This window comes from Scyliorhinus canicula, chromosome 8 (genome assembly GCF_902713615.1).
Source record: "Scyliorhinus canicula chromosome 8, sScyCan1.1, whole genome shotgun sequence".
Lineage (NCBI taxonomy): Eukaryota > Metazoa > Chordata > Chondrichthyes > Carcharhiniformes > Scyliorhinidae > Scyliorhinus > Scyliorhinus canicula.
The window spans coordinates 83,972,067-83,997,759 of record NC_052153.1 but is presented as its reverse complement, the minus strand read 5'-3'; the positions used below and the strand labels follow the sequence as shown (position 1 = coordinate 83,997,759).

At 50.7% G+C, this 25,693-nt stretch overlaps 1 protein-coding gene across 6 annotated transcripts in view; it reads left to right on the top strand.

Annotated features, from left to right (window-relative positions):
• LOC119970362 (solute carrier family 28 member 3-like) overlaps positions 1–25,693 on the top strand; it is a 422,249-nt gene that overhangs the window by 72,114 nt on the left and 324,442 nt on the right. For all 6 annotated transcript variants that reach the window (XR_005461594.1, XM_038804850.1, XM_038804849.1 and 3 more), the window contains exons 5-6: positions 1,432–1,621; positions 7,472–7,616. Coding sequence is in view for 5 of the 6 variants with exons in the window: in XM_038804850.1 (XP_038660778.1) it covers positions 1,432–1,621; positions 7,472–7,616 (335 nt within the window). In the remaining variant the exon portion in view is untranslated. The remainder of the gene's footprint in view (positions 1–1,431; positions 1,622–7,471; positions 7,617–25,693) is intronic.

Sequence of the window (25,693 nt, the reverse complement as noted above, 5' to 3'; positions counted from 1 at the left end):
ATGGAATGCATAACAGCAGCGTGCAGTGTGATCAAGTGCAATACTTTGTGGGATAGGAATCCTTTTATGTTGATGTAACTTTTCGATTTACATGTAGGGCACTGATTTCCACAGGGTCCTCGTCAGTGACTGCGAGGACTCTTAGTCAGCTGGTAACACCATAAATTAAGTATTCTTTCCCCTGAGTTATTTGTTACTGGATGGCTGTGTGTAAGAACAACCAACTCTTAAAACAGCTTGTTGTTCCCTGTATTGAGCCAGCCCCCCAAAAATTTAGAGCTTTGGTGATTTCATCTTCTCTGCCACCGCTGCTGGCCGAAACCATTGATGTAATGTGCAAATTTGAAAATAAGTCTCCTTGGACCCTTTTACTGAATATTAAGTCCTTATTAAAATCTCCTAACAAATGGTCTGGAAGGAGTGCCTGGGGCAAAAGATTCTGATGGTTGTGTAGTTAGGAGAGTCTGATTCTATTGGCATGCTGTCTGATGTGCCTTGCCTCTCTGGTCTCTCCTCCTCCCAGCATGTGCATTGGTATGTGATGGGGATTTCCATAGGGAACTTCATGTTTAAATCTTTGTCTAATTTTCAGAATTCCTTTGAGAGGCCACCCACTCCAAGTGGATGGTAAAGTCTGATCTCAGGTTTCTGCGGTTTAACAAAGGAGTACTTTTCAAAATTGCTCCACAAAACACAAGATTGTAGGTAAACTGACAACTTTCTTTTATGAAGTTACTTCTTCCTTGATCAGTTGACCCTAAGAATCAAGAGCACATATTTACAGGGCAGCTGGAAGGCATAGTCACATGATAAAAAAAAATACTGCAGATGCTGGAATACGGAAATGAAAACAAATTGTTGGAAAGTCAGCAGTTCTGAAGAAGTCATATTGGACTCAGAAACTAACTCTCTCCACAGAGGCATAACTAATCAAGCTACATAGGTTGTGGCTGAGCATGTGGTGTTATCCACTATCTTAGCAGAATTTTCCATTGACTAGAAATTGAGTAATATCCCTGTGAATTCAGGGCTAACCCCAAATCCTGTCCCTTGATTTGGTGCTATGCAGCTAATAAAATACTTTTGAAGTGTAGTCAGTGTTAATGTAGGGAAGTGCAGGAGCCAATTTTCACAGACAGCAGTGAGATAAATGATCAGATAATTTGTTTTTGTGAAGTTAGTTGAGGAATAGATGCTAGTCAGAAACTGGGGAAATCCCTTTTGAATACTTCACTTAAGTACAAAGGGATCTTTCTCATACTCCATCTGAGATGGCAGACAGTTAAGCATCTCATCTAATGTCAGCAGATTCAACAGTACAGTACTCCCTCGCAACTGAAATGGCAGAATATGTGCTCGTGTGTCCAGAGTGGGACGTTAATCTATCATAGAGGTGTTCAAATAAATTGAAAGCATTTCATTTTTTTGCAGGTTACTTTTGCATGGTGATCGCAGCATGTGTTTTGAACTTTACAAGAGCCCTCGGCCTCCTTGTGCTAACACTGTTGGCCATTTTCTTTTACTTATGGGATATGCTTATTGCAAAGTATGAAGCCAAAATTGGTGAGAAGTTTGCTTCATGGTGTGGATTCTTCAATCGGCAAGGAAGTCTGTTCAAAATGTAAGTAAAGCATGCATTTTTATAAATCCTAGAATTGGTCTGGATATCTATATTAACTCAACTTTAATTATTTCTATACAATTTGATGTACTTTTACGCTACTACGTGCATTAGATTTACCAGCCTTGGGCTAATTTACCCAATCTGTCAAAACCCGTTTCAATTTATTTTCCTCAGCTAATAATTTTTCCACCAAATTTGGTAAAGTTTTCAAATTTAGTTGCAAAGCTTTGCTGTCTTCTGGAACATTAATGAACAGAAAAATATCCAGCTTTGAACCTAATGAATCCTCTACATAAACAGCCCTCCTTGGGCAGCTACTGTTCTGTAGTCATTTATTTTCAAACTCAATCTCATTTGATTCCTTTTAAGAAATCAGGAAGGTGACCTACTTTATAGAAGCAGAGCAAATCTACAGCTCTTCAGCCCCAGGAAATACTTGAACATGTTCATAGAATAACACTCTTTCCATCCTCGGGATGCACCTGAGGCTCACTGAGAAGTTGGCATCGCCGGATGTAAAATATGATGCTTGCCAGGTTTGCGTTATTAACATGATATTACACTGGCTGGTCAAATCAGGCCAGTGTAATAAGTGCCAAGGCTGGGATGTGAGTATAATTGGACTCAGACTGTTGGAGGGGGCTGTGAACCACAATGAAATGGCCTGATTAATGTCCGGGTGCTGGAAGGCCTGGACCTTCAGGGAGACTTGGCACTAATATGGCTTTCTACTGTTCCCTGTTCCACAGTGTCTGTCCATTAGTGGTGAGCAGGGTGGTCCAAATGCATCTCACATTAATGGATGATTGCCTGTTGTCTCTACACTCTGGACACAGGCACCAGCTCATCTACCCGCGGCGATTGAGGTGTGCCCAACCATCGGCCTGGACGCATCCTTCCAGGCAGAACCAACTCGGGCTCCGCTGGTCAGAAGAAAACCGCCAAGGTCATCATGCTCACCAAGACAATGATGATAGCAGATTTCCTCTAATGCCGCTGTTTTTGAGGCAACAGGTGCTGCATCTTGGTGCCCCGTTCCCTCATCCTCTGGCCAGTGCATGTAAGTCGAAGGCCCTTCAGCACAAAAGGAGTGTGTAACGGGTGACATTATTTGTATTCATAATTTTGAAGTTTGTGTTCGGGATGGAAACTTTGTATGATGTTTTTGTTCATATGAAGTTACATAGTTTTGTTTTACTTTATTGGGCTGAGTTGGCTGGATGCATTATATGGGAGCCAGATGCTGCACATGTTTGCAACTGTGTGGTGTATGATGCTGGCATCTGGGTTGGGATCCCATTTAATTATTGTTTGCAAAGGTGGCAGTGACATTTGCTCTAGTAGGCATCAATGCCTTGGATGCTGTAGCCACCTGGGGTGGCCACGTTCCGATTCCAAAATGGATGCCCGCAAAGAGTGCAGGGAAAATTGGCCAGCTAGAGGGAACACAAGCAGGTGCAAGGTTTCCTGTGTATTAAGATTTGCAGAACCCAGACAGAACTGAAACCAATAGCAATTTACATACTAATGAGCGATCTCCAGAAACAATCAGAAACATTGAAACAATCGGGACCAAGACAGACACTCCGACGCCAGTGGGAGCTAGGACAAAGGCAGGCCAACGAACACCTAGGGCCCGCCCAACGATCAGGGAACAACTCCAGTATTGGAGAAAATCGATGAGAACGATTGGGACATGGTCCAATGAATTGGGACCAAGTCCGGGGCTGCCAAAAAGGGACCGAAGCCCCTGGGACCTATAAGATAGCGTCCCCAAGTTCAGTTCGTTCGTTCTTGGCCTTGGCTCTCAGCGAGGAGAGACCTGCCTAGCAGCTGCATCAACCAAGTAAGTTTCAGATCAACGCACGCTATGAAATAGACGCTCCTAGCTACTATTCCGTACCAGCTCGAAGCCGACAGAATCAGAAATGGACAAAGGCCATTGTTCCTCTGACCTGGTGGGCCATTCGAAGCTAAGTACAGGCTTTTAGTAATAGTGATAGTTTAGTAAGTAGAGTTTTATGCATGAGTATTGATTGACTGTGTGTATAATAAAGGTGTATTGATTTCAAACTTACTAACTGGTGTATTGAGTTATTGATCAGCACTTGGCTTTGAACCTCGTGGTGGTATCAGAAAGATACCTGGCGACTCTAGAGCAAAGGTTATTAAAACAGAGCAATTAAGTAAAAGCATAACAAGCAACAATGCCCAGCTAAAGGTTCCCTGGTGTCCCGGTCCCCCTGAATGTTCCTGTCTCACCTCAATGTCCTCATTCTGCACAACCCCAGGTTCTTCCTCTGACCCATCGCTGGAGTCATCATCCCTGCCCTGTGGGTTCCTCAGCCTCATTCGGTCCACCCTTGCCGGAGCCAGGTTTTACAGGGCATAGCATACAACAACTATGAAGGAGACATGTTCTGGAGTATATGGCAATGCTCCTCTAGATCAGTTCAGGCACCTGGAGTGCATCTTCAACAATTCGATGGTCCTTTCCACCACTGCTCTTGTGGAGGTATGACTCTTATTCTGTATCTCCTCGGTTTCAGTTCTTGATTAATAGAGTGGGTCATCAGCCACCTCATCAAAGGATTTCTCTTGTCACCCAGAAACCATCCATCCAATCATGCAGGAGTCACAAACAGCTTGGAACCTGTGAGAGCTGCAAAATGTAATCATTGTGTGAGCTGCCAGGATATCGGACGCAAGCTTAGAGAATCTATCTGGTTGTCACAGACGAACTGAACATTCATTTTGTTTCTGCAATCTCCTGGCTCACTGGCTGGCATCTTGAAAGTCATTTGAGTGCAATCTATCCCTGCAAAGCCTCATGCTCCGCCCACTTGGCCTCGTCAGTGGACAAACATGCGGACATGTGTAAAGATAGAATCAGTCACCAGCTTCACGCAACTGTGTGCAGCTGATTGAGAGATGCCACATCGAGCCATGAAAAGAACCGGAGGCATGGAAGTTGAGGGCTGCAGTGACCTTTGAAACCACCGGTGTGGGATGTCAACCCACGCAGTTGGAGGCAATATGCAACCTATCATGTTGCATATTGCTGTTACTGTGTTCTTGGAGAGTCATAGGTGTTGCACTTTTTACTTGAGTGTAATACGCGTTTATTGGAGTGTATTAACACGCCTCCGTTTAAAGGCCGCGTGCTTAACACTGCTAGGCTCTGTATGTGTAATTTCAGCTCTTAGTCGCCAGGTGTCGTATATAAACACCTCACAAGTATCTCAAGGTCAGGTTCAAAGTAATAAAACTATACACCGATTAGTAAGTTCCAACGATCAATATTTATTATACAAATATAATAAATACGCATTCACACGCTAAAGACTAATACCTATTTCTACTATTAAACGACTAAATACTTATCTAAGTGGGAACCAGCAAGGTCAGGGGACAAGGCCTTTGTTCCTTTCTGGGCTGCACCTTCTGTTCGTTATTAGTCGAGTACTGTATAAGTTCACGTAGCGAGCGTCGTTTGGGACTTACTGAACGATGGCTGGTGCTCAACGGCTGGTGATAGAAGACAGGATCAACGGCTGGAGTCGGAGTCAGGATACAACAGCAGATCTGGGTCGAAGTCAAAACAGCAATCCAAGCCGGAGCACAAAACAGACAGAACCATGTGTGGGGGTCTATCTTTATAGTGGCCCCCAATGTCCGTGCCTTTTCGGGGCGGGCTTTACCTTCCATGCATCGATTGGATCAATTTCCAATCGATGCCTCACAAATCCCCCAATCTGAGGGTCCCTTCTCGATGTGTGGGGCGGTCTCTAGGGTCTTTTGTGATGGATACTTCTGGTGCCGTTTTGTCTGGGCGTCCACTCAAAGTATCCATTCACAACCAAATGTTGCTATTGTGTGTGCCCAGATCTGGATTGCCTCATTAATATGCAAAGCGTTTGCTATTAACACCTTTGGTTGAGATCTTCCACCTGGCCATAAACTAGTTTTGCTACGTGCAGAATGCTAATCAGTCTTTGCAGACTGCTTGTCTTGGCTAAAACTGCTTTCTCCCTGCAGTCTTAGCAGTTCTCCATTTTGTTAGCCCAGTGTCCATCTTAGGTGGCTACATTGGCTCCTGCGACAGTGGACCGCAGATATTTGGACGTAGTTGTAGCACTGTCTGTACACTCTAGCCAAGGGGTAATGGCATCTGCGGTGTATCCTCCCGGCTTGACCTTGTTGGCTCATACCTCTCTTCAGGATCTCTTTTGGGGTGGTGCCTGTGTTCAATGGCCTCCTCGCTCTCTTGCTCCTGGTTCCACCAGCAGAATACACTATCCCTATTAAAACAGCAGAGGGGCAGTGCCTTGCAAATAAGAGACCACTGTGCTCCGATCCTCTGGGAAACCCTCCAATGAAAGTGAGGTCTTGAAATGATAAAAGACAGATTTGAAAAGCTAAAGAATTGCTCAGAAATTCAAGAACACCTCTGCACTTAAACAGCAACACACTCTCAATAACAAAAGTGTTGCTTCTCTTGCAGCATTTTATCCCTCCCTTGGATGAGGAAATGCAAAAAACATGATTAGCACCCACCTATTGCCTGTACAATGAGCTGAACATCGCACGGGATCTGTAAAATTGCTGATCATTGGATTATTATGGGCTTTTATTGGCCTTTTAATTGTCGGTGGGCGCAGATCTGCTTCGTTCAATGCGCTTGCGAACTGCAAAATTGTGTGCGTGCGCATTGGCGTCAGGAAGCAAGTCTTTTTTTTTAAAATTTAGATTACCCAATTATTTTTTTCCAATTAAGGGGCAATTTAGTGTGGCCAATCCACCTACTCTCCACATTTTTGGGTTGTGGGGGCGAAACCCACGCAGACACGGGGAGAATGTGCAAACTCCACAGGAAGCAAGTCTGATGTCATTTGATGAAATTTTACGTTTGGCCAGGTCGATCATGCACCTGATTCTCGAAAATAAAATTCTGGCGTTAGTTCATTGGATTTTGGTGATTTTGGCAAAGCCATGTTTTTTGTTTTGACTATTGTGAGTTGCCCGGAGACAGTGACAATAGTCTTTTTCCTGAACCACTTCACAGAACCATAGAATCCCTACAGTGCAGACAGGGGCATTCAGCCAATCGAGTCTGCACCGACCTTCTGAAAGAGCCCACCCTACGTAAGCCCACTCCCCTGCCCTGTCCCTGTAATGCCACTTAACCTGCACATCCCCGACTAAGGGGCAATCTTAGCATTGCCAATCCACCTTACCTGCACATCTTTGGACTGTGGGAGGAAACCGGACCACCCGGAGGAAACCATGCAGACACGGGGAGAATGTACAAACTCCACAGTCACCCAAGGTTGGAATTGAACCCAGGTCCCTGGTACTGTGAGGCAACAGTGCTAGCCACAGTGCTGCCCTCAGTCTTTGTGATGATGGTTATCCCATAATGGCTTTAAGTGGGGAATTCCTGAATCGTGACCCAAGTGGTGATGAAGGAACAGTGATATGTGTCCAAGACAGGGTGGTGTATGACTTGAAAGAGCATTTTTCAGGTAATTTCAAAGTTATGAAAACAGAAAATGGTGGATAAACTCAGCAGTTATGGCAGTATTTGGGGAGAGAGAAACAGAGTTAATGTTTTGAGTCCGTGTGAAGAAGAGTCTGTTTCTCTCTAAAGATACTGTCAAACCTTTTGAGTTCATCCAACATTTTCTGTTTTCATTTCAGATTTCTAGCATCCCCAGTATTTTGACTTTAATTCCTAAGTTATGATAGAGTCAGTTAAAATAGCTACAGTTTGTTGCTTCCTTATGGTGTACTAAAGTTGACTAAACAAAGCCTTTTTTCAAACTGTTATACTTTCTTTAACTTCAGATTACTGTATACAGCTATAATTGTATTTATTATACTTTGGCTTGCACTGGACACAGCCAGGGAAGGCGCAAACCAGCTAATTTCCTTTGTGGGACTTCTACTCTTTGTTATCCTCTTGTTCATCTTCTCCAAATATCCGGAAAAGGTAAATGTTTGTTTCATCATTTGTCAATCTTAGCAAGTAAACAGAAAGTAGTTTTAGAAAATAATCATGTATTATATCTTTGTTCTTTATTTTGGTCATATATATCCAAATCGTAATAACAGGCAGAGTGAATCATGTTCGAAAAACCAGTTGAAATGTTGAAGTTTTATACTTAATTAAATTGCCAGTGCTGAGAACCGAAACATATGTTCCACCCAGCATTCGTCGCGGTTACCAGGGGCAATTTTAACTTTGCTAGCAGGCAGTTAATTTAGCTGGAATACAACCTGTGCAATTTTAATTCTGCTGAAATCAGTGGACCAGATTTCAGGCACTGTATACAATTTTTGGGTAATCCACTCTGCCAGGATACCACCCCGCTGGTAAGGTTGAAAAATTATCCTCACCATGTAAAGGAGTTTCTGAATCAAGTTAGTCAAGGGTAGAGTGGCGTTTCTACAACATAAAAAAAAAATCATTTACGGGATGTGGATGTCGCTGGTTAGGCCGGCATTTATTGCCCATCCCGATCTGCCCTTCAGAAGGTGGTGGTGAGTTACCTTCTTGAACCACTGGAATCCCAGAGGTGTAGGTACACATACAGTGCTGTTAGAGAGGGAGTTCCAGGACTTTGACCCAGCAACTGTAAAGAAACAGTGTTATATTTCCAAGTCAGGATGGAGAGTCACTTGGAGGAGAACCTCCAATTGGTGGTATTCCCAGGTATTTGCTGCTCTTGTCCTTCTAGATGGTAGTGGTTGTGGGCTTCGAAGGTGCTGCCTAAGGAACATTGGTGAGTTCCTGCAGTGCATCTTGTAGATGCTACACATGGCTGCCACTGTTTGTCAGTTATGGAGGGATTAAATGTTTGTGGAAGGGGTAGTAAGCAAGGGGGTTGCTTTGTCATAAATGGTGTTGAGTTTCTTGAGTATTGTTGAAGCTGTACTCATCCAGGCAAGTGGAGAGTATTCCATTACACTCCTGACTTGCACCTTGTAGATGGTGGACAGGCTTTGGTGGGGTCAGGAGGTAAATTACTCGCTATAGGATTCCTAGCCTTTGATCTGCTCTGGCCGCCACAATACTGTACTAATATGGCTAGTGCAATTCAGTTTCTGATCAATGGTAACCGCCAGGATATTGATTGTGGTGCATTCAGTGATGGTAATGACATTGAATGTTATGGGGCGTTATTAGATCCTCTCGTAGGACATGGTCATTGCTTGGCAGTTGTGTGGTGCAAATGTAACTTGCCACCCCAAGCCTGGATATTGTCCAGGTGTTGCTGCATTCAGACCTGGACTGCTTCATTATCTGAGGATTCATGAATGGTGAATTCATGAATTCATGAATTCATTGTGCAGCCATCTGCGAACATCCCCACTTCTGACCTTATGATGGAAGGCAGAACATTGATGAAGCAACTGAAGATGGTTGGGCCTAGGACACTACCCTGAGGAATTCCTGAAATAATGTCCTGGAGCTGAGATGATTGATGTCCAACCACCACAACCATCTTCCTTTGTGCCAGGTATGACTCCAACCAGCAGAGGGTTTTCCCCTGATTCCCATTGACTCCAATTTTGCTACGGCTCCTTAATGCCACACTCGGTCAAAGGCTTCCTTGATGTCAAGGGCAGTCACTCTCACTTCACCTCTGGCATGTTTGCCCATGTTTGAACCAAGGCTTAATGAAGTCAGGAACTGAGTGACCCTGGCAGAACGCAAACCGAGCTTCCATGAGCAGGTTATTGCTGGGTAAGTGCCGCTTGACAATATTGTGTTTTTAAAAAAAAATTTAGAGTACCCAATTCATTTTTTCCAATTAAGGGGCAATTTAGCATGGCCAATCCATCTACCCCGCACATCTTTGGGTTGTGGGGGCGAAACCCACGAAAACACGGGGAGGATGTGCAAACTCCGCACGGATAGTGACCCAGAGCCGGGATCAAACCTGGGACTTCGGCGCTGTGAAGCAGCAGGGCTAACCCACTGCGCCACCGTGCTGCCCTTTTGATAACATTGTTGATGATTCACTTTGCTGATGATGAAGAGTGGACTGACAGGAAGGTAATTGACCGGATTGGATTTGTCCTGTTTTTAAAAAAAAGAATTTTTATTACGGTTTTGCAGAATTTTTCATAATAAGACAGTAGTAACCATAATAACAAAACAAACTAGAGTGCACATTAACATAGTGCAAAAAGACTTCCGGTGGCGGCGATGCCTGAGTGAGCCGCACATTCAGCAGGCTCTCACTCCGGCGGGGCTTAGCAGCTGATTCCCCGCGATAGCGGGACCACGGGGCCGGCAAAAAGGCTGCCGTGAAAGAAGAGGAGAGCGGGCTGCAGCGGATGGAATCGTGGGAGGCCAGCAGGTAGAGGAAGAAAGAGAGAGAGAGAGACGGAGGCAAGGAGGAAACTGACCTGAAGGGTAAGATGGCGGACCCACGGACCTTCCTTCCTCCAGGACAAGGAAAGAAAGTTTGGAGTTGCTGAAGATGGACAGCTTGGACCCACTTCAGATGCCCAGAAGGTAAAATTTAAGGAGCTGGGCGAAGGAAGGCGGCAGCGAAGGTGCTGAGGAGTGGGCTGCGGCACATGGAACAGCGGGAGTCCAGAAGGCAGAAGAAGAGGGAGAAAAAGGGACAGAGACAAGGACCTAAGATGGCGGACACACGGAACCCGGACTCAGCAATCCAGCAGGCGCTGGATAACGTGCTCCAGGTAATGAAGTCCAGTTTTGAAGCGCTGAAGCAGGACAGCTTGGACCCAATCCAGAAAGCGGTGGATCAGCTGAACCAGAGGCTGGACACCCAGGATGTTAAAGTTAAGGAGCTGGGAGAGGCGGTGGAGGAGCAGGCGGATGTGCAAACGATTGCAGCGCTAGAAGTTGACGGCCTGAAAGAGCGGCAGAGAAGACTGCTGGACAGAGTGAAGGAGCTGGAGAATAGAGTCCGCAGGAACAATCTGAGGATGGTCGGCCTCCCGGAGGGGGCTGAGGGAGCTGATGCTGCAGCGTTTGTAGCAGACCTGCTGAAGCAGCTGATGGGGGCCGAAGCCTTTCCGCGACCGCCGGAGCTGGAGGGGGCACACAGAGTGTAGGCAAGGCAGGGGCGGCCAGGCGGACCTCCCCACCCGATGGTGATTAGGTTCCACAGGTTCGTGGACGAGGAGCGGGTGCTGCAGTGGGCAAAGAGCGCCAGGAGCAGCACGTGGAACAACAGTGTTCTCCGGATTTATCAGGACCTAAGCCAGGAGGTGGCTCGGCGGCGAGCAGCCTTTAAGAATGTCAAGGAGGTGCTGTTCAAGAAGCACGTGAAGTTTGGTCTGCTGTTCCCAGCTCGGCTATGGGTCACGCACCAGGGTCAACACCACTACTTCTCCGAGCCCGAAGAAGCGATGGATTTTGTGAGGGACCTGGGGCTGGTCCCGAAAGGAGGCCCCAAGGACGCAAATTAGGGCCCGAGGATTTCTGTGGGAAGGAACGCCGAATGTGCCTGGACTGCTGCTCAACGGTTTGCTGGGCCAAAGGTGCCAAGCGGAACATTTGAGACTCTTTCCTTTGTTCACGGACATGGGTTTGGGGAGTTAACCCCCCCCCCCCCGTTTGGGCTGGTTTGTGCTTTTTGTGCAGCTCGCGGAAGACACTGGAGCCGGCTTGCCCCAGTGGGTGGGGAGGAGGACGGGGAAACAATGGGAATGAGACCGGAAGGCGCCGAAGTGTTACGTCACCGGGCTAGCAGATTGGCTAGTCAAGGGAGTCAGATGGGGGAGGAAGTTACAGCCAGTAGATGGCAGGGGTGGGGGTATCGGGGGATGGGGTTAAGGGAGGGGGGGGGGGGGTTTTCTGCTGACGGGAGAGGGACTTGAAATAGGCACTGGAAAGGAGGTCGAGGGTGGAGGCAGCCAAAGGACGGGCCAGGAATGGCGCGACGCACGGGCTAGGGGCCGGCCTGAGAAAGGCTATGGCTGACCGGCGGGGGGGGGGGGGGGGGGGGGGGGGGGTGGGATGTGCCCCCCGACCAGGCTGATCACCTGGAACGTCAAGGGACTGAATGGGCCGGTTAAGAGGGGGCGGGTGTTCGCGCACTTGCGGGCCCTGAGGGCGGACGTAATTATGTTGCAGGAGACACATCTGAAAGTGTCGGACCAGACCAGGCGAAGGAAGGGCTGGATTAGCCAGGTCTTCCACTCGGACTTGGACTCGAAGTCCAGAGGGGTGGCAATCATGATGAACAAGCGCGTGCAATTTGAGGCAGAGGGCATATCCGCAGACAGGGGGGGCAGATACCTGATGGTACGGGGCAGACTGGAGGGGAGAAGAGTGGTGCTGGTGAATATATATGCCCCGAACTGGGATGACGTGGACTTCATTAAAAGAGTGCTGGGGAAGATCCCGGACTTGGATTCTCGCAGGCTAATAATGGGAGGGGACTTTAACATGGTCCTTGACCTGACTTTGGATCGGTCGTGTCCCAGAACGGGTAGACTCTCAGCAATGGCAAGGGAGCTGAAAGGGTTTATGGAGCAAATGGGGGCAGTGGACCCCTGGAGAGATAGACAGCCAACAGGAAGGGGCTACTCGTTTTACTCGCACGTCCATAAAGTATATTCCAGGATAGATTTCTTTGTACTAAGCAGGGACTGTATGGGGGAGGTAAAGAACGCGGAATACTCAGCAATTACCATTTCAGACCATGCCCCGCATTGGGTGGACCTGCAGTTCGGGGGAGCGAACTATCAACGCCCGCAATGGAGGCTAGATGTGGGACTGCTGTCGGAGGAGGGGATCTGCGAGAGGCTTCGGAAATGTATAAAAAATTACCTGCAGGTGAATGACACGGGGGAGGTCTCAGCGGTGACCCTGTGGGAGGCGCTAAAGGCAGTAGTGCGGGGGGAGCTGATTTCAATTGGGGCCCACAGAGCCAAGGCAGACCGGGCAGAGATGGATAGATTGGTCAGGGAAATGGGTCGGATAGATGACGAGCACGCGGAGTCCCCGAGGTTTTACTCGGGGAGAGGCAGAGACTGCAGGCGGAACTGGGGCACTATCCACGAGCAGGGCCGTGGAACAGCTTAGGAAGGCGAGGGGAGTGGTGTACGAGCATGGGGAAAAGGCTAGCAGACTGTTAGCGCAGCAACTCAGGAGGAGGGAGGCAGCCAGGGAAATAGGTAGAGTGAGGGACGAGGGGGGGGCGCAAAGTGGAGGACCCGGCAGAATTGAATAGGGTATTCCGGGACTTCTATCGTAAGCTGTATACTTCGGAGCCGCCGGAAGAACCGGAGGGGATGAAAAGGTTTCTGGACGGGTTAACATTCCCAACAGTTGGTGGGGGGCGAGTGGAAGAGCTGGGGGCCTCGATTAGAGTAGAGGAGGTATTGGGGGGCCTTAAGGCTATGCAGTCGGGGAAGTCCCCGGGGCTGGATGGATACCCAGTAGAGTTTTATAGGAAGTTCTCTGAGCTGGTGGGCCCGGTCTTGGCGAGGGGTTTTCAATGAGGCAAGGGACAGAGGGACCCTGCCGCCGACAATGTCACAAGCCACCATATCTCTGATATTGAAGCGGGGTAAAGACCCGGAGGCGTGCGGGTCCTACAGGCCAATCTCCCTGATTAATGTAGACGCCAAGCTCCTGACAAAGGTACTGGCGGGTAGAATGGAGGACTGTGTACCGGAGGTGATTGGGGAGGATCAAACGGGGTTCGTGAAAGGTAGGCAGCTGGCGGCCAATCTGAGGAGATTACTCAATGTGATAATGATGCCCCCGGCGGTAGGGAGGTGGAGGTAGTGGTGGCAATGGACGCCGAGAAGGCCTTTGACCGGGTGGAGTGGGACTATCTATGGGAGGTGCTCGGACGGTTTGGGTTCGGGGAGGGATTGGTGGATTGGGTCAAATTATTATATCAGGCCCCGAGGGCCAGCGTCAGGACCAACAGAGAAGTGTCGGAGTACTTCAGGTTGTACCGAGGGACCAGACCGGGCTGCCCGCTCTCTCCACTGCTGTTTGCGCTGGCCATAGAGCCGCTGGCGATTGCGCTGAGAGCCGCAGAGGGTTGGAAGGGGATGGTGAGGGGTGGAGTTGAACACAGGGTTTCTCTTTATGCAGACGACCTGCTCCTGTACGTGTCGGACCCAGTGGCCGGGATGGGAACTATACTGGGAATGCTGAGGAAGTTCGGCCAGTTCTCAGGATACAAATTAAATACGGTCAAGAGTGAAATGTTTGTGGTCCAGGCAAGGGGCCAGGAGAACAGATCGAGAGGGCTACCGTTTAGGCTGGTTGAGGAAAATTTCCGGTATTTGGGAATCCAGGTGGCACGAGACTGGGGCAGGCGGCACAAGTTAAATTTGGCCAGGGTGGTGGAGCAAATGAAGGGAGAGTTTCGGAGATTGGATGCACTCCCGCTGTCGCTGGCAGGGAGGGTGCAGACTGTAAAGATGACAATCCTCCCTCGATTTTTGTTTATTTTTCAGTGCCTCCCGATCTTTATCCCACAGTCTTTCTTCAAAAGAGTTAACGGGCTGATCATGAGCTTTGTCTGGGCGGGAAAATCCCCGCGGGTGAAGAAGGCGATGTTGGAGAGGAACCGCAGCGAGGGAGGGCTGGCTTTGCCGAGTCTGATTAATTATTACTGGGCGGCCAACATCGCTATGATTAGAACATAGAACATAGAACATTACAGCACAGAACAGGCCCTTCGGCCCTCAATGTTGTGCCGAGCCATGATCACCCTACTCAACCCACGTATCCACCCTATACCCGTAACCCAACAACCTCCCCCTTAACCTTACTTTTATTAGGACACTACGGGCAATTTAGCATGGCCAATCCACCTAACCTGCACATCTTTGGACTGTGGGAGGAAACCGGAGCACCCGGAGGAAACCCACGCACACAGGGGGAGGACGTGCAGACTCCACACAGACAGTGACCCAGCCGGGAATCGAACCTGGTACCCTGGAGCTGTGAAGCATTTATGCTAACCACCATGCTACCCTGCTGGATGGTGGTACGGGGTCTATTTGGGAGCGGGTGGAGGCGGCTTCGTGCAGGGCCTCCAGCTTGGAAGCTCTGGTCACGGCTCCTCTACCGCTGCCGCCGGCCAAGTACACCACCAGCCCGGTAGTGGTGGCGACCCTGCGGATATGGGGCCAGTGGAGGAGGCATGTGGGGGAGATGGGGGCGTCTGTCTGGGCGCCAATCTGCGACAACCATCGGTTTCCCCCGGCAGTATGGATGGGGGGTTCCGAGTATGTCGGCGAGCAGGGGCGGGAAGGGTGGGTGATATGTTCCTGGAAGGGAGCTTCGCGAGTTTGAGGAGCTTGGAGGAGAAATTTGGGTTGGTAAGGGGAAATGATTTTAGATACCTACAGTTGCGGGACTTTGTTCGTAGACAGGTCCCATCTTTCCCACGCCTCCCGCCAATGGGGATCCTCGACAGAATAGTCCCGAGGAGGGAAGAAGGGGAGGGCAGAGTCTCGGGTATATATAAGGTGCTCATGAGGGAGGAAGGGTCCCAGACAGAGGAACTGAAACTTGAATGGGAGGAGGAGCTAGGCGGGGAAATGGAGGATGGGCTGTGGGCAGAGGCCCCGAGTAGGGTAAATTCGACCGCGACATGTGCTAGGCTCGGGCTGATCCAATTTAAGGTCGTTCACCGGGCCCATATGACGGTGGCTCGGATGAGCAAATTTTTCGGGATAGAGGACAAATGCGATAGGTGCGCGGGAGGACCAGCGAACCATGTTCACATGTTTTGGGCATGCCCTAAGCTGAGGGGATACTGGGAGGGATTTGCGGGGGTCATGTCCCAGGTGCTAAAAACAAGGGTGGTGATGAGTCCAGGGGTGGCAATTTTTGGGGTTTCGGAAGACCCGGGCGTCCAGGGGGAGAAAGAGGCCGATGTTTCGGCCTTTGCTTCCCTGATAGCCCGGCGATGAATATTATTGGCGTGGAGGGACTCAAAGCCCCCGAAGACTGAGTGGTGGCTTGCGGACATGTCGAGTTTCCTGGGGATGGAAAAAATTAAGTTCGCCTTGAGGGGATCTGTGCAGGGGTTCACCTGGAGGTGGCAACCATTTATTGACTTCTTTGCGGGAAAGTGAGCGTCAGCAGGGGGGGGGGTGGGGGGGGGGGGGGGGGGGGTAGAGTAGAGTAGGAGGGAAAATATGGCGGGTAGTACCGGTGGGAGGGGAGCGGGCTTGTGCAATATGTTACGATGGAAGTATTGAAAGTACGTGGATGTTTGCACATTTTTGCCTTTTTTGCTTTCTTTTCTGATGATGTCTGTAACTGTTTATAAAGCCAAAAACTACCTCAATAAAATTGTTTATTAAAAAAAAACATAGTGCAAAAAGAGAATATACAATAATAATTGAATAGACATTACCCTACGCGACCCAGTCTTCCCACACCATCCCAATGAAGCACTCACCTCCCCCACGGATTGCTGCTGCTGCTGACATTTTAATTTTCCCCGAGAAAGTCGACGAACGGCTGCCAGCTCCGAGAGAACCCTAGCGTAGACCTCTTAAGGCAAACTTTATTTTCTCGAGGCTGAGAAACCCAGCCATGTCGGTAACCCAAGTCTCTACACTCGGGGGCTTCGAGTCTCTCCACATTTATAAAATCTGTCTCCGGGCTTCTGGGGAGGCAAAGGCCAAGATGTCGGTCTCTTTCACCCCCTGAACTCCCGGGTCTTCTGATGCTCCAAAGATCGCTACCTCTGGACTCAGCACCACCCGTTAAGCACCCTGGACATTGCCCTCGCAAACCCTTGCCAGAACACTTGTAAGCTCCAGGCATGCCCAAAACATGTGGACATGGCTTGCAGGGCTGCCCTTGCACCTCATACAACTGTCTTCTACCCCAAAAAACGTGCTCAGTCTCACTGCTGTCATGTGTGCCCAGTGCACCATGTTAAATTGAATTAGACTGAGCCTGGCACCTGGCACATGATGAGGAGGAATTAACCCTGCCCAGGACCTCTGCCCACAGACCCGTTTCATACTCCTCACCTAGCTCCTCCTCCCACTTGCCCTTCAGCTCCTCCACCGGGGTTTCCTCCATTTCCTGTAGTTCCTGGTAGATATCGAAACTCTCCCCTCCCCCACCCAGATGCCGGAGACCACCCTGTCCTTATCCTCAGTGGCGGCAGAGTCGGAAAGACCACTACCTGTTTTTTCAGGAAGGCTCGAACTTGCAGATATTTAAAGGCGTTTCCTGGCGGCAGATTAAATTTGACCTCTGGCGCCTTCAAACTAGGAAAGCTTCCATCTATGAACAGATCTCCCATCCTTCTGTTGCCTGCTCTCTGCCAGCTCTGGAACCCACCATCCATCCTACCTGGGACAAACCTGTGGTTGTTGCATATCGGGGTCCAGACCGACGCTCCCTCCACCCTCTTGTACTTCCTCCACTGTCCCCAGATCCGTAGTGTCGCCATAACCACCGGACTTGTGGAGTAACGGGTCAGTGAGAACGGCAAAGCAGCTGTTATCAAAGCTCCCAGACTAGTACCTTTACATGACGCCGCCTCCAGCTGCTCCCACGTTGTCCCCTCCCCCTATCGCCCACTTCCTAATCATAGCTTTATTGGCCGGGTAGTAGTAGTTGCGAAAGTTCGGCAGCGCCAACCCCCCTCCCGCGGTCCAACAGCCATCTCCTTACTCGCAGGGTCCACACAGAGCCCGTAATGATCCTACTCACTTGCTTAAAAAAGGCCTTGGGGATGAAGATGGGGAGGCACTGAAAGACAAACAAAAATCTGGGGAGGATAGTCATTTTCACAGTCTGCACCCTCCCTGCCAGTGACAGCATGTCCCACCTTTTAAAGTCCCCTTCCATTTGCTCCACCAACTGGGTCAGGTTGAGCCTGTGCAGGGCATCCCATTTCCTGGCCACCTGCATACCCAGGTAACGAAAACTTTTCTCTACCATCTTGAGCGGCAGCTCTTTGAATCTCTCCTCCTGCCTCTTGGCCTGGATCACAAACAATTCGCTCTTTCCCATTTTCCCATGTTCAGTTTGTACCCTGCAAAACTAGCAAAATCCCTCAGGATCCGCAGACCCCCCCCCCCCCCCCCCCCAAAATCCCCTCCACAGGGTCCGAAATGTACAAAAGCAAATCATCCGCGTATAGCGAGACCCGATGTTCCACCCCCCCCCCCGCCCCAACCAGTCCCCGCCAGTTCCTTGAGGCTCTCAGCGCCATAGCTAGTGGTTCTATAGCTAGGGCAAATAGTAACGGGGAGAGGGGACACCGCTGCCTCGTTGCCCAGTGAAGCTCGAAGTACCCCGACCTCAGCCGGTTTGCATATACACTTGCTACAGGCGCCTGGTACAGCAATTTCACCCAGCCAATAAAGCCCTCGCCAAACCTGAACCTCCCCAGCGTTTCTCACAGGTACTTCCACTCCACCTGGTCAAAGGCTTTCTCTGCATCCATCGCTGTTACCACCTCTGCCTCCCCTCCCTCTGAGGGCATCATAATAATATTCAAAAGTCTCTGGACATTGGTATTGAGTTGTCTGCATTTAACAAACCCAGTCTGGTCGTCTTGGTAGCACAAGTGGATAGCACTGTCGCTTCACAGCGCCAGGGTCCCAGGTTCGATTCCCCGCTAGATCACTGTCTGTGTGGAGTCTGCACGTTCTCCCCGTGTCTGTGTGGGTTTCCTCAGGGTGCTGCGGTTTCCTCCCGCAGTCCAAAGACATGCAGGTTAGGTGGATTGGCCATGATAAATTGCCCTTAGTGACCAAAAATGATTAGGAGGGGTTATTAAGTTATGTGGATAGGGTGAAAGTGAGGGCTTAAGTGGTCGGTGCAGACTCGATGGGCCGAATGGCCTCCTTCTGCACTGTATGTTCTATGTTCTCTGTTCCTCTATCACGCCTGGGACGCAATCCTCAATTCTTGTGGCCAGAACCTTAGCTAGCAATTTGGCATCAACGTTTAAAAGCGAAATCGGCCTGTATGACCCGCAATGTTCCGGGTCCTTCCCTCGTTAAAGAATGAGTGAGATCAAAGCCTATGACATTGTTGTCTAAGTCTGGGATTTTGCCTAGCATGCGTCTCATAAATTCCATACCATCCCAATTCGGAGCATAGACGTTCACAAACTGTGGTAGTAACCACTGCTGTATATATTAGGGTATGTATGGTAAGGCCCTGTGCTACAGGAATGGGGATAGTCCCTGCCTGCTGGCTCCGCCCAGTAGGTGGAGTATAAATATATGTGCTCCCCGTACAGCAGCCATTTCACCAGCTGCTGCAGGAGGCCACACATCTTAGTCTCCCCCCCCCCCCCCCCCCCCCCCCCCCCACCCCGCCGACTGGCTATCGCCCTTTCTTGGCTAACCTCGAGCCCGCGGCCTTCGCTTCCTCGAGCACCCCCACAGGGAGCCGCCGCACCCGACCCTCCGTTGGTACCCCAGAAATTGATATCTCTTCTGTCAGCAAAGCAGCATCCCCCCCCCCCCCCTCCCACAACAGCCCACGACCCAAAACCCCCTGTGAGGAGACACTTGTTGAACCAAGGCTCCAACTTCCCGAAACTTCGCACTAAGTACAGGGCCCCCTCCCCCTCCGCATCCCAACTTTGCCGAAAACACTGCACCCTCCAGCCACCACCACAACCCTTACACACACCCAACATTGCATACAATCTTATATTAGAAATGGTACCGTGCCCCACCGCCTCATTCCATCAAAACTTAACTGTCCTTTAATTCGAGTCCAGCTTTTCTTGCTTAACAAATGACCACGCCTCGTCCGGCATCTCAAAATAGTGATGTCGTTCCTTGTACATGACCCATAGCCTCTCTGGGTGTAGCATCCCAAATTTCACGCCCTTGCTGAAGAGGGTTGCCTTCACCGGTTGAATCCAGCACGCCTCTTGGCCAGCTCGGCACCCAGGTCCTGGTAGATGCGTATCACGCTGTTCTCCCACCTGCTGCTCCGTTCTTTTTTTGCCCACCGCAAGACAAGTTCCTTGTCTGAGAAGTGATGAAATCTCACCACCATGGCCCTCGGCGGTTCATTCACCTTGGGCTTCCTTGCGAGGGCTCTGTGCGTCCGTCCAGCTCCAGGGGTCGAGGGAATACCCCCCGTCACTATCGGCGCCTCCAGTATCTTGGACACAAATGCTCCCGCATCCGACCCCTCCACACCTTCGGGGATGCCCACAATTCTCAAGTTCTGTCTCCTGGACCTGTTTTCTAGGTCCTTCAGCCTCTCCTGCCACTTCTTGTGGAGGTCATCCTGCGCCTCCACCTTAAGGGCCAATACAAACAACTTGTCCTCATGATCGGATAGCTTTTTCTCCATCTCCTTAATAGCTTTCCCTTGTGTTGCCTGAGTTGCGATCATTTGGTCTATTGATGCCTTAATCGGGGCCAGCGTGACCTTTTTAAGATCAGCAAAGCAGCCTCTAAGGAACTCCTGTTGCTCCTGTGCCCACTGCACCCATGGACCCTGGTCTATACCGGCCGCCATGCCGTGCCTTAGCACCTGCTCCGCACGCTTCTGTCTGCTGGGACTTAAACACTTCATCTAGCCACTCCTGGTCCAGCTATCCATACAACAGAGAGGGAATCCTTTTCGCAGTGTTCGCTTCACCAATCTGCCCCAAAAAATCCGTGGAAATTCCTGATAAAGGTCCGAGAGTCGGTTCCAGAAGGGAACTGCTGAATGCGCAACCTACTCCTCCATGGCTGCCACCGGAAGTTTCATTACCACTTCTTCAGTGGCCTTGGCGAGGTCTTTTCACAGTTGTTCCCTCTGCTGCTAGAATTCAGCTTTAATAAAGGCCGTCAAGTCAGCTTGAAGCCTTCAAGCTTGCCCTTCCCCCGCCTGCATGCTGGAAGAGGCTTTTGTCTTTACTGCAGCTCCAGCCAAATCTTTCACTGTTTCTGCCGGGTCTGGTAACCAAGAGACATACCATTCCTGGGGGAAAGTACTCCTCCAATATTCACCTCCATCTTTTCATCAAAATTCCACCTGTATTTTTTGTTTATAAATGTTTTTTATTGGGTTTTTGAACAAGGTATAATTACCGTTATGTACACAGGATAAGAAACATATATATATACACATATATAGAAGAGAAGGGCACCCCAACATACCAAGGAGAAGAAAATGGTACATAGTAAAAAAAAATACAATAAAAAATGAAATAGAATAACTGGTAGGGTATTGTGCACCAGCTTGACAGCGGCAGCTCTGTACACCTGGCAAAATTATTTACACCACGTAAGTAGGCGACTGTTTGCTTGGGGGGAAGGGGGGGGGGGGGTGGGGAGAGAGAGGGGATTGGGGAGGCAAATAAACATATGGGTGCCGGGGAGATAATTACAGTGTGCGATACTTGGCTGTGTTTCGTGCTGTTGTCGCCTGCTTCTCCCGGATGGATCTCGCTGCCGTCTCGCGCTCGCCTCCGCTTCTGCTGCTCCTCCCGTCCTCCGTCTTTATTTTCCTCGTTCCCCGCTCCTGGAGATGTCATGCACGTTTTGGTATCCTGTGCCTTCCTTCCAGCTCCTATTCTCTTCCCCCCCCCCCCCATCTCGCTGGTGTATTGATTAAAAAATAAATCTTTTCTGTAACCTTGGGCAGGAGCTGCCTTGTGTGTGACCACTTACTCCATGGTCCACACCGGAAGCCGGATTTGTCCTGTTCCTTGCATACAGGACACAACTGGGAAATTTTCCACATTGCCGGGTAGATGCCAGTATTGTAGCTGGACTGGAACAGCTTGGCTAAGGGTGCGGCAAGTTCTGGAGCACAAGTCTTCAGTACCATTGCAGGAATATTGTCCAGGCCCACAGAATTTGCAGCATCCAGTGCCTTCAGCCGTTTCTTGATATGTGGAGTGAATTGAATTGGCTGAAGACCGGCATCCGTAACGATGTGGGGACCTCCAGAGGAGATCTAGATGGATCATCCACTCGGCACTTCTGGCTGACGATTGTTGCGAATGCTACAGCCTCGTCTTTTGCACAGATGTGCTGGGCTCCTTCATCATTGAGAATGTGGATATCTGTGGATCCCCCTCCTCCAGTTAGTTTAATTTAAAAAAAAAAAAAGTATTGATTCAAAGTTTTTCAATAATTTTACAGAACACGTGCTGGGGCAGCATGGTCGCATAGTGGTTAGCATAAATGCTTCACAGCTCCAGGGTCCCAGGTTCGATTACCGGCTGGGTCACTGTGCGGAGTCTGCACGTCCTCCCCGTGTGTGCGTGGGTTTCCTCCGGGTGCTCCGGTTTCCTCCCACAGTCCAAAGATGTGCGGGTTAGGTGGATTGGCCATGTTAAATTGCCCGTAGTGTCCTAAAAAGTAATGTTAAGGGGGGGGGGGGGTTGTTGGGTTACGCGTATAGGGTGGATACGTGGGTTTGAGTAGGGTGATCATTGCTCGGCACAACATCGAGGGCGGAAGGGCCTGTTCTGTGCTGTACTGTTCTATGTTCTATAACACTCAAAAAGGAAAATAAAATAATACAAGGAAAAAAGGGCAAAATGCCAACCAAACAATTGACCCTGCCCAGGGCGTCAGCCCACAGGCCCTCATCCAGCTCCTCTTCCCACTTGCCATTCAGCTCCTCCACCGAGGCTTCCTCCACCTCCTGCAGCTCCTGGTTTATCTCCGATATCTTACCCTCTCGGACCCATAAGCCCGAGATCACCCTGTCCTGCATCCTTCGGGCAGGCAGCAGCGGGAATTCCCCAACCTGCTTCCTGACAAACGCCTGAACCTGCATATATCTGAAGGCAACCCAAATTTCTCCTCTAGCGCCCTCAGACTGGCAAAAGTCCCGTCAATGAAAAGAATCTCCCATCCTTCTAATTCCCGCCCGGTGCCAGCTTCGGAACCCACCATCTATCCTGCCCAGAGCAAACCTATGGTTGTTTCATGTCGGGGAAATCCCATAATACTCTTGCTCACTCGCTTGAAAAAGGCGTTAGGGATGAGAATGGGCAGGCACTGAAACAATAACCTAGGGAGGACTGTCATCTTGACAGACTGCACCCTGCCCGCTAGGGAGAGTGGTAGCATGTCCCACCTCCTAAAGTCCTCCTCCATCTGGTCCACCAACTGTGCCAGATTGAGCTTATGCAAGACCCCCCAACTCTTGGCCACCTGGATACCCAAATACCAAAAACTCCTCTCCACCATCTTGAGTGGCAGCTCCTCCAACCTCTTTTCCTGGCCCCTCGCATGCACCACAAAGAACTCGCTCTTGCCAACGTTAAGCTTATATCCCGAGAAGTCTCCAAACTGCCTAAGGGTCTGTATGACCTCCTCCATCTCCTCCACCGGATCAGCGAAGTATAGAAGTAGGTCATCCGTGTATAGTGAGACACAGTGCCCCCCCCCCCCCCCCCCCCCCCCCCCCCCCCCAGGACCAAACCCCTCCAGCTTCTGTACTCCCTCAGCGCCATGGCCAACGGCTCAATCGCCAAGGCAAACAGCAGGGGGGACAAGCGGCACTCCTGCCTCGTCCCACGGTACAGTCTAAAGTACTCTGACCTCAGCTGATTCGTTGATACACTCACCACCGGGGCCTTGTATAACAATTTAACCCAAACCCAAACCTGCCCAGCACCTCCCACAGGTACTCCCACTCCACCCAGTCAAAGGCCTTCTCTACGTCCATCGCCGTCTGATCCTCATGTATCACTCCCGGGACATAATCCTCAATCCTAGTGGCCAGGACCTTCGCCAACTACTTGGCATCCACATTGCGGAGTGAAATCAGCCTATAAGAACCACACTGCAGCGGGTCTTTGTCCCGCTTGAGAATAAGCAAGATCAGAGCCTGCAACATCGTCGAGGGAAGAGTTCCTTTTTCTTTTACCTCGTTAAAAGTTCTCAACAGCAACGGGGCCAACAGTTCTGAGAACTTCCTATAGAACTCAACCGGGAACCCATCTGGTCCCGGGGCCTTGCCCGCCTGCATGCTCCCCAATCCCTTAACCAGCTCCTCCATCCCGATCGGGGCTCCCAAACCCTCCACCTGCTCCTTCTCCACCCTCTGAAGCCTCAATTGGTCCAGGAACCGCTGCATCTGAAATCGCAATGGTCGAATACTCCGTCCCCTCCAGTCTCGGGATCAGCTCCCTGCTCACCACGAAAAAGTCTATCCGTGAATAGGCCTTGTGCATGTGGGAGAAGAAAGAGAACTCCCTCGCCCTTGGCCTAGTAAACCTCCACGGATCCGCTCCCCCCATCTGATCCATAAACCCCCTCAGGACCTTGGCCGCGGCCGGCCCAGGATCCGGCTTAACATCCGCTTCATGAACCTGCATCGTCCCAATTTGGGGCATATACATTCACCAGCACCACCCGGGCCCCCTGCAGCCTACCACTCACCATCACATAATGGCCCCCTTTATCTGCCACAATACCCACCACGTTGAAAGTCACCCGCTTGCTCACCAAGATTGCTACCCCCATGTTCTTCGCGTCTAGCCCGGAGTGAAAGACCTGCCCCACCCATCCCTTCCTCAGCCCGGTCTGATCCGCAACTTTCAGGTGCGTCTCCTGTAACATGGCTACGTCTGCCATCAGTCCCTTTAAGTGGGCAAATACCTGGCCCCTCTTGACCAGCCCATTTAGGCCTCTCATAGTCCATGTGATCAGCCGGATCGGGGGACTACACCCCCCCCCCCCCCCCCCCCCCCCCCCCCGACTAGCCATCTCCTTTTTTAGGCCAGCCACGTGCCCACGCCTCCCACACACTCCAGCCCCCCAGACGGAGGCTCCCCGCCCTGACTCTCCCTCATCTCCTGCTCCCCCTCGGTCAGTACAGCAGCAACCCAGTTCCCCCCCCCCCCCCCCCCGGCCAAGCAATTGCTTAACCCCCCCGCTCCCCCCGTTGCACTCCCATAAGTCAGCTGACTCCTGCTGACCCTGGCCGCTCCCGCCTCTGCCACCGACCCCCCCCCCCCCCCCCCCCCCCCGTTGGATTCCCCCCAAAGTCCAAGTCCCCCCCATCAACTCCCCCTACAAACCGATGTGGACTCTGATCAAGTACTGCCCTGCAACCCCACCCCAATCCCCAAAAGCCCAGGGTCTCCGGCCCACTCCCCCCCCCCAAATCGAACGTGGGGAACAACCCCTCCCAAACCAGCACACATACAGAAAAAACACAAATATTGTCCCCTCCCACTCCCCAACATCCCCCAGAGCATGCTACAGATCACTAATTAGAGTCCACCGTCTCGTTTTTGATAAAGGTCTACGCCTTGTTCGGCGTATCAAAATAGTGGTGTCGGTCCTGATATGTGACCCACAGTCGCGCTAGCTGCAACAGCCCGAACTTCACCCCCTTTCCGTGGAGAACCCCGTGGCCCGATTGAATCCTGCCCTCTTCTTGGCCAGCTCTGCACTCCAGTCCTGGTAGATGCGGATGTCAGCATTCTCCCACCTGCTTCGCTCCTTCTTTGCCATCTCAAGACACACTCCCTGTCGGTGAAACGGTGAAACCTCACCACCACAGCTCTTGGCGGCTCATTCGCCCTCGGTCTCCTTGCCAGGACCCTGTGCGCCCCATCCAGCTCCAAGGGTCTCGAGAAGGTTCCCGTGCCCATCAGCGTACTCAGCATCGTAGCCACATATGGCCCAGCATCCGACCCCTCCACACCTTCAGGGAGACCCAGAATCTGCAAATTCTTCCTCCTTGACCTGTTCTCCCGATCTTCGAATTTCTCCTACCATTTTTTATGTAGCGCCTCGTGCGTCTCCACTTTCTCCGCCAGGCCCAGGATCTCATCCTCGTTATCGGAGCCTTCTGCTGCACCTCTTTAATCACTGTCCCCCGCATCCTCTAGGTCTCTACCAGCCTTTCGATCGACGCCTTCATAGGGGCCAACATTTCCCCCTTCAATTCCGCAAAGCAGCTTCTCAGAAACTGTTGCTGCTCCCGCGACCACTGAGCCCATGCTGCCTGGTCTCTGCCCGCCGCCATCTTGCTTTTTCGCGCTCGTTCTCTCTTCTCTAATGCCACTTTTTTGACCGCGCAGCTCCTGGTCCACTCCATACAGTGCTGGAGGAACTTCACTGCCGTCTTCCCAC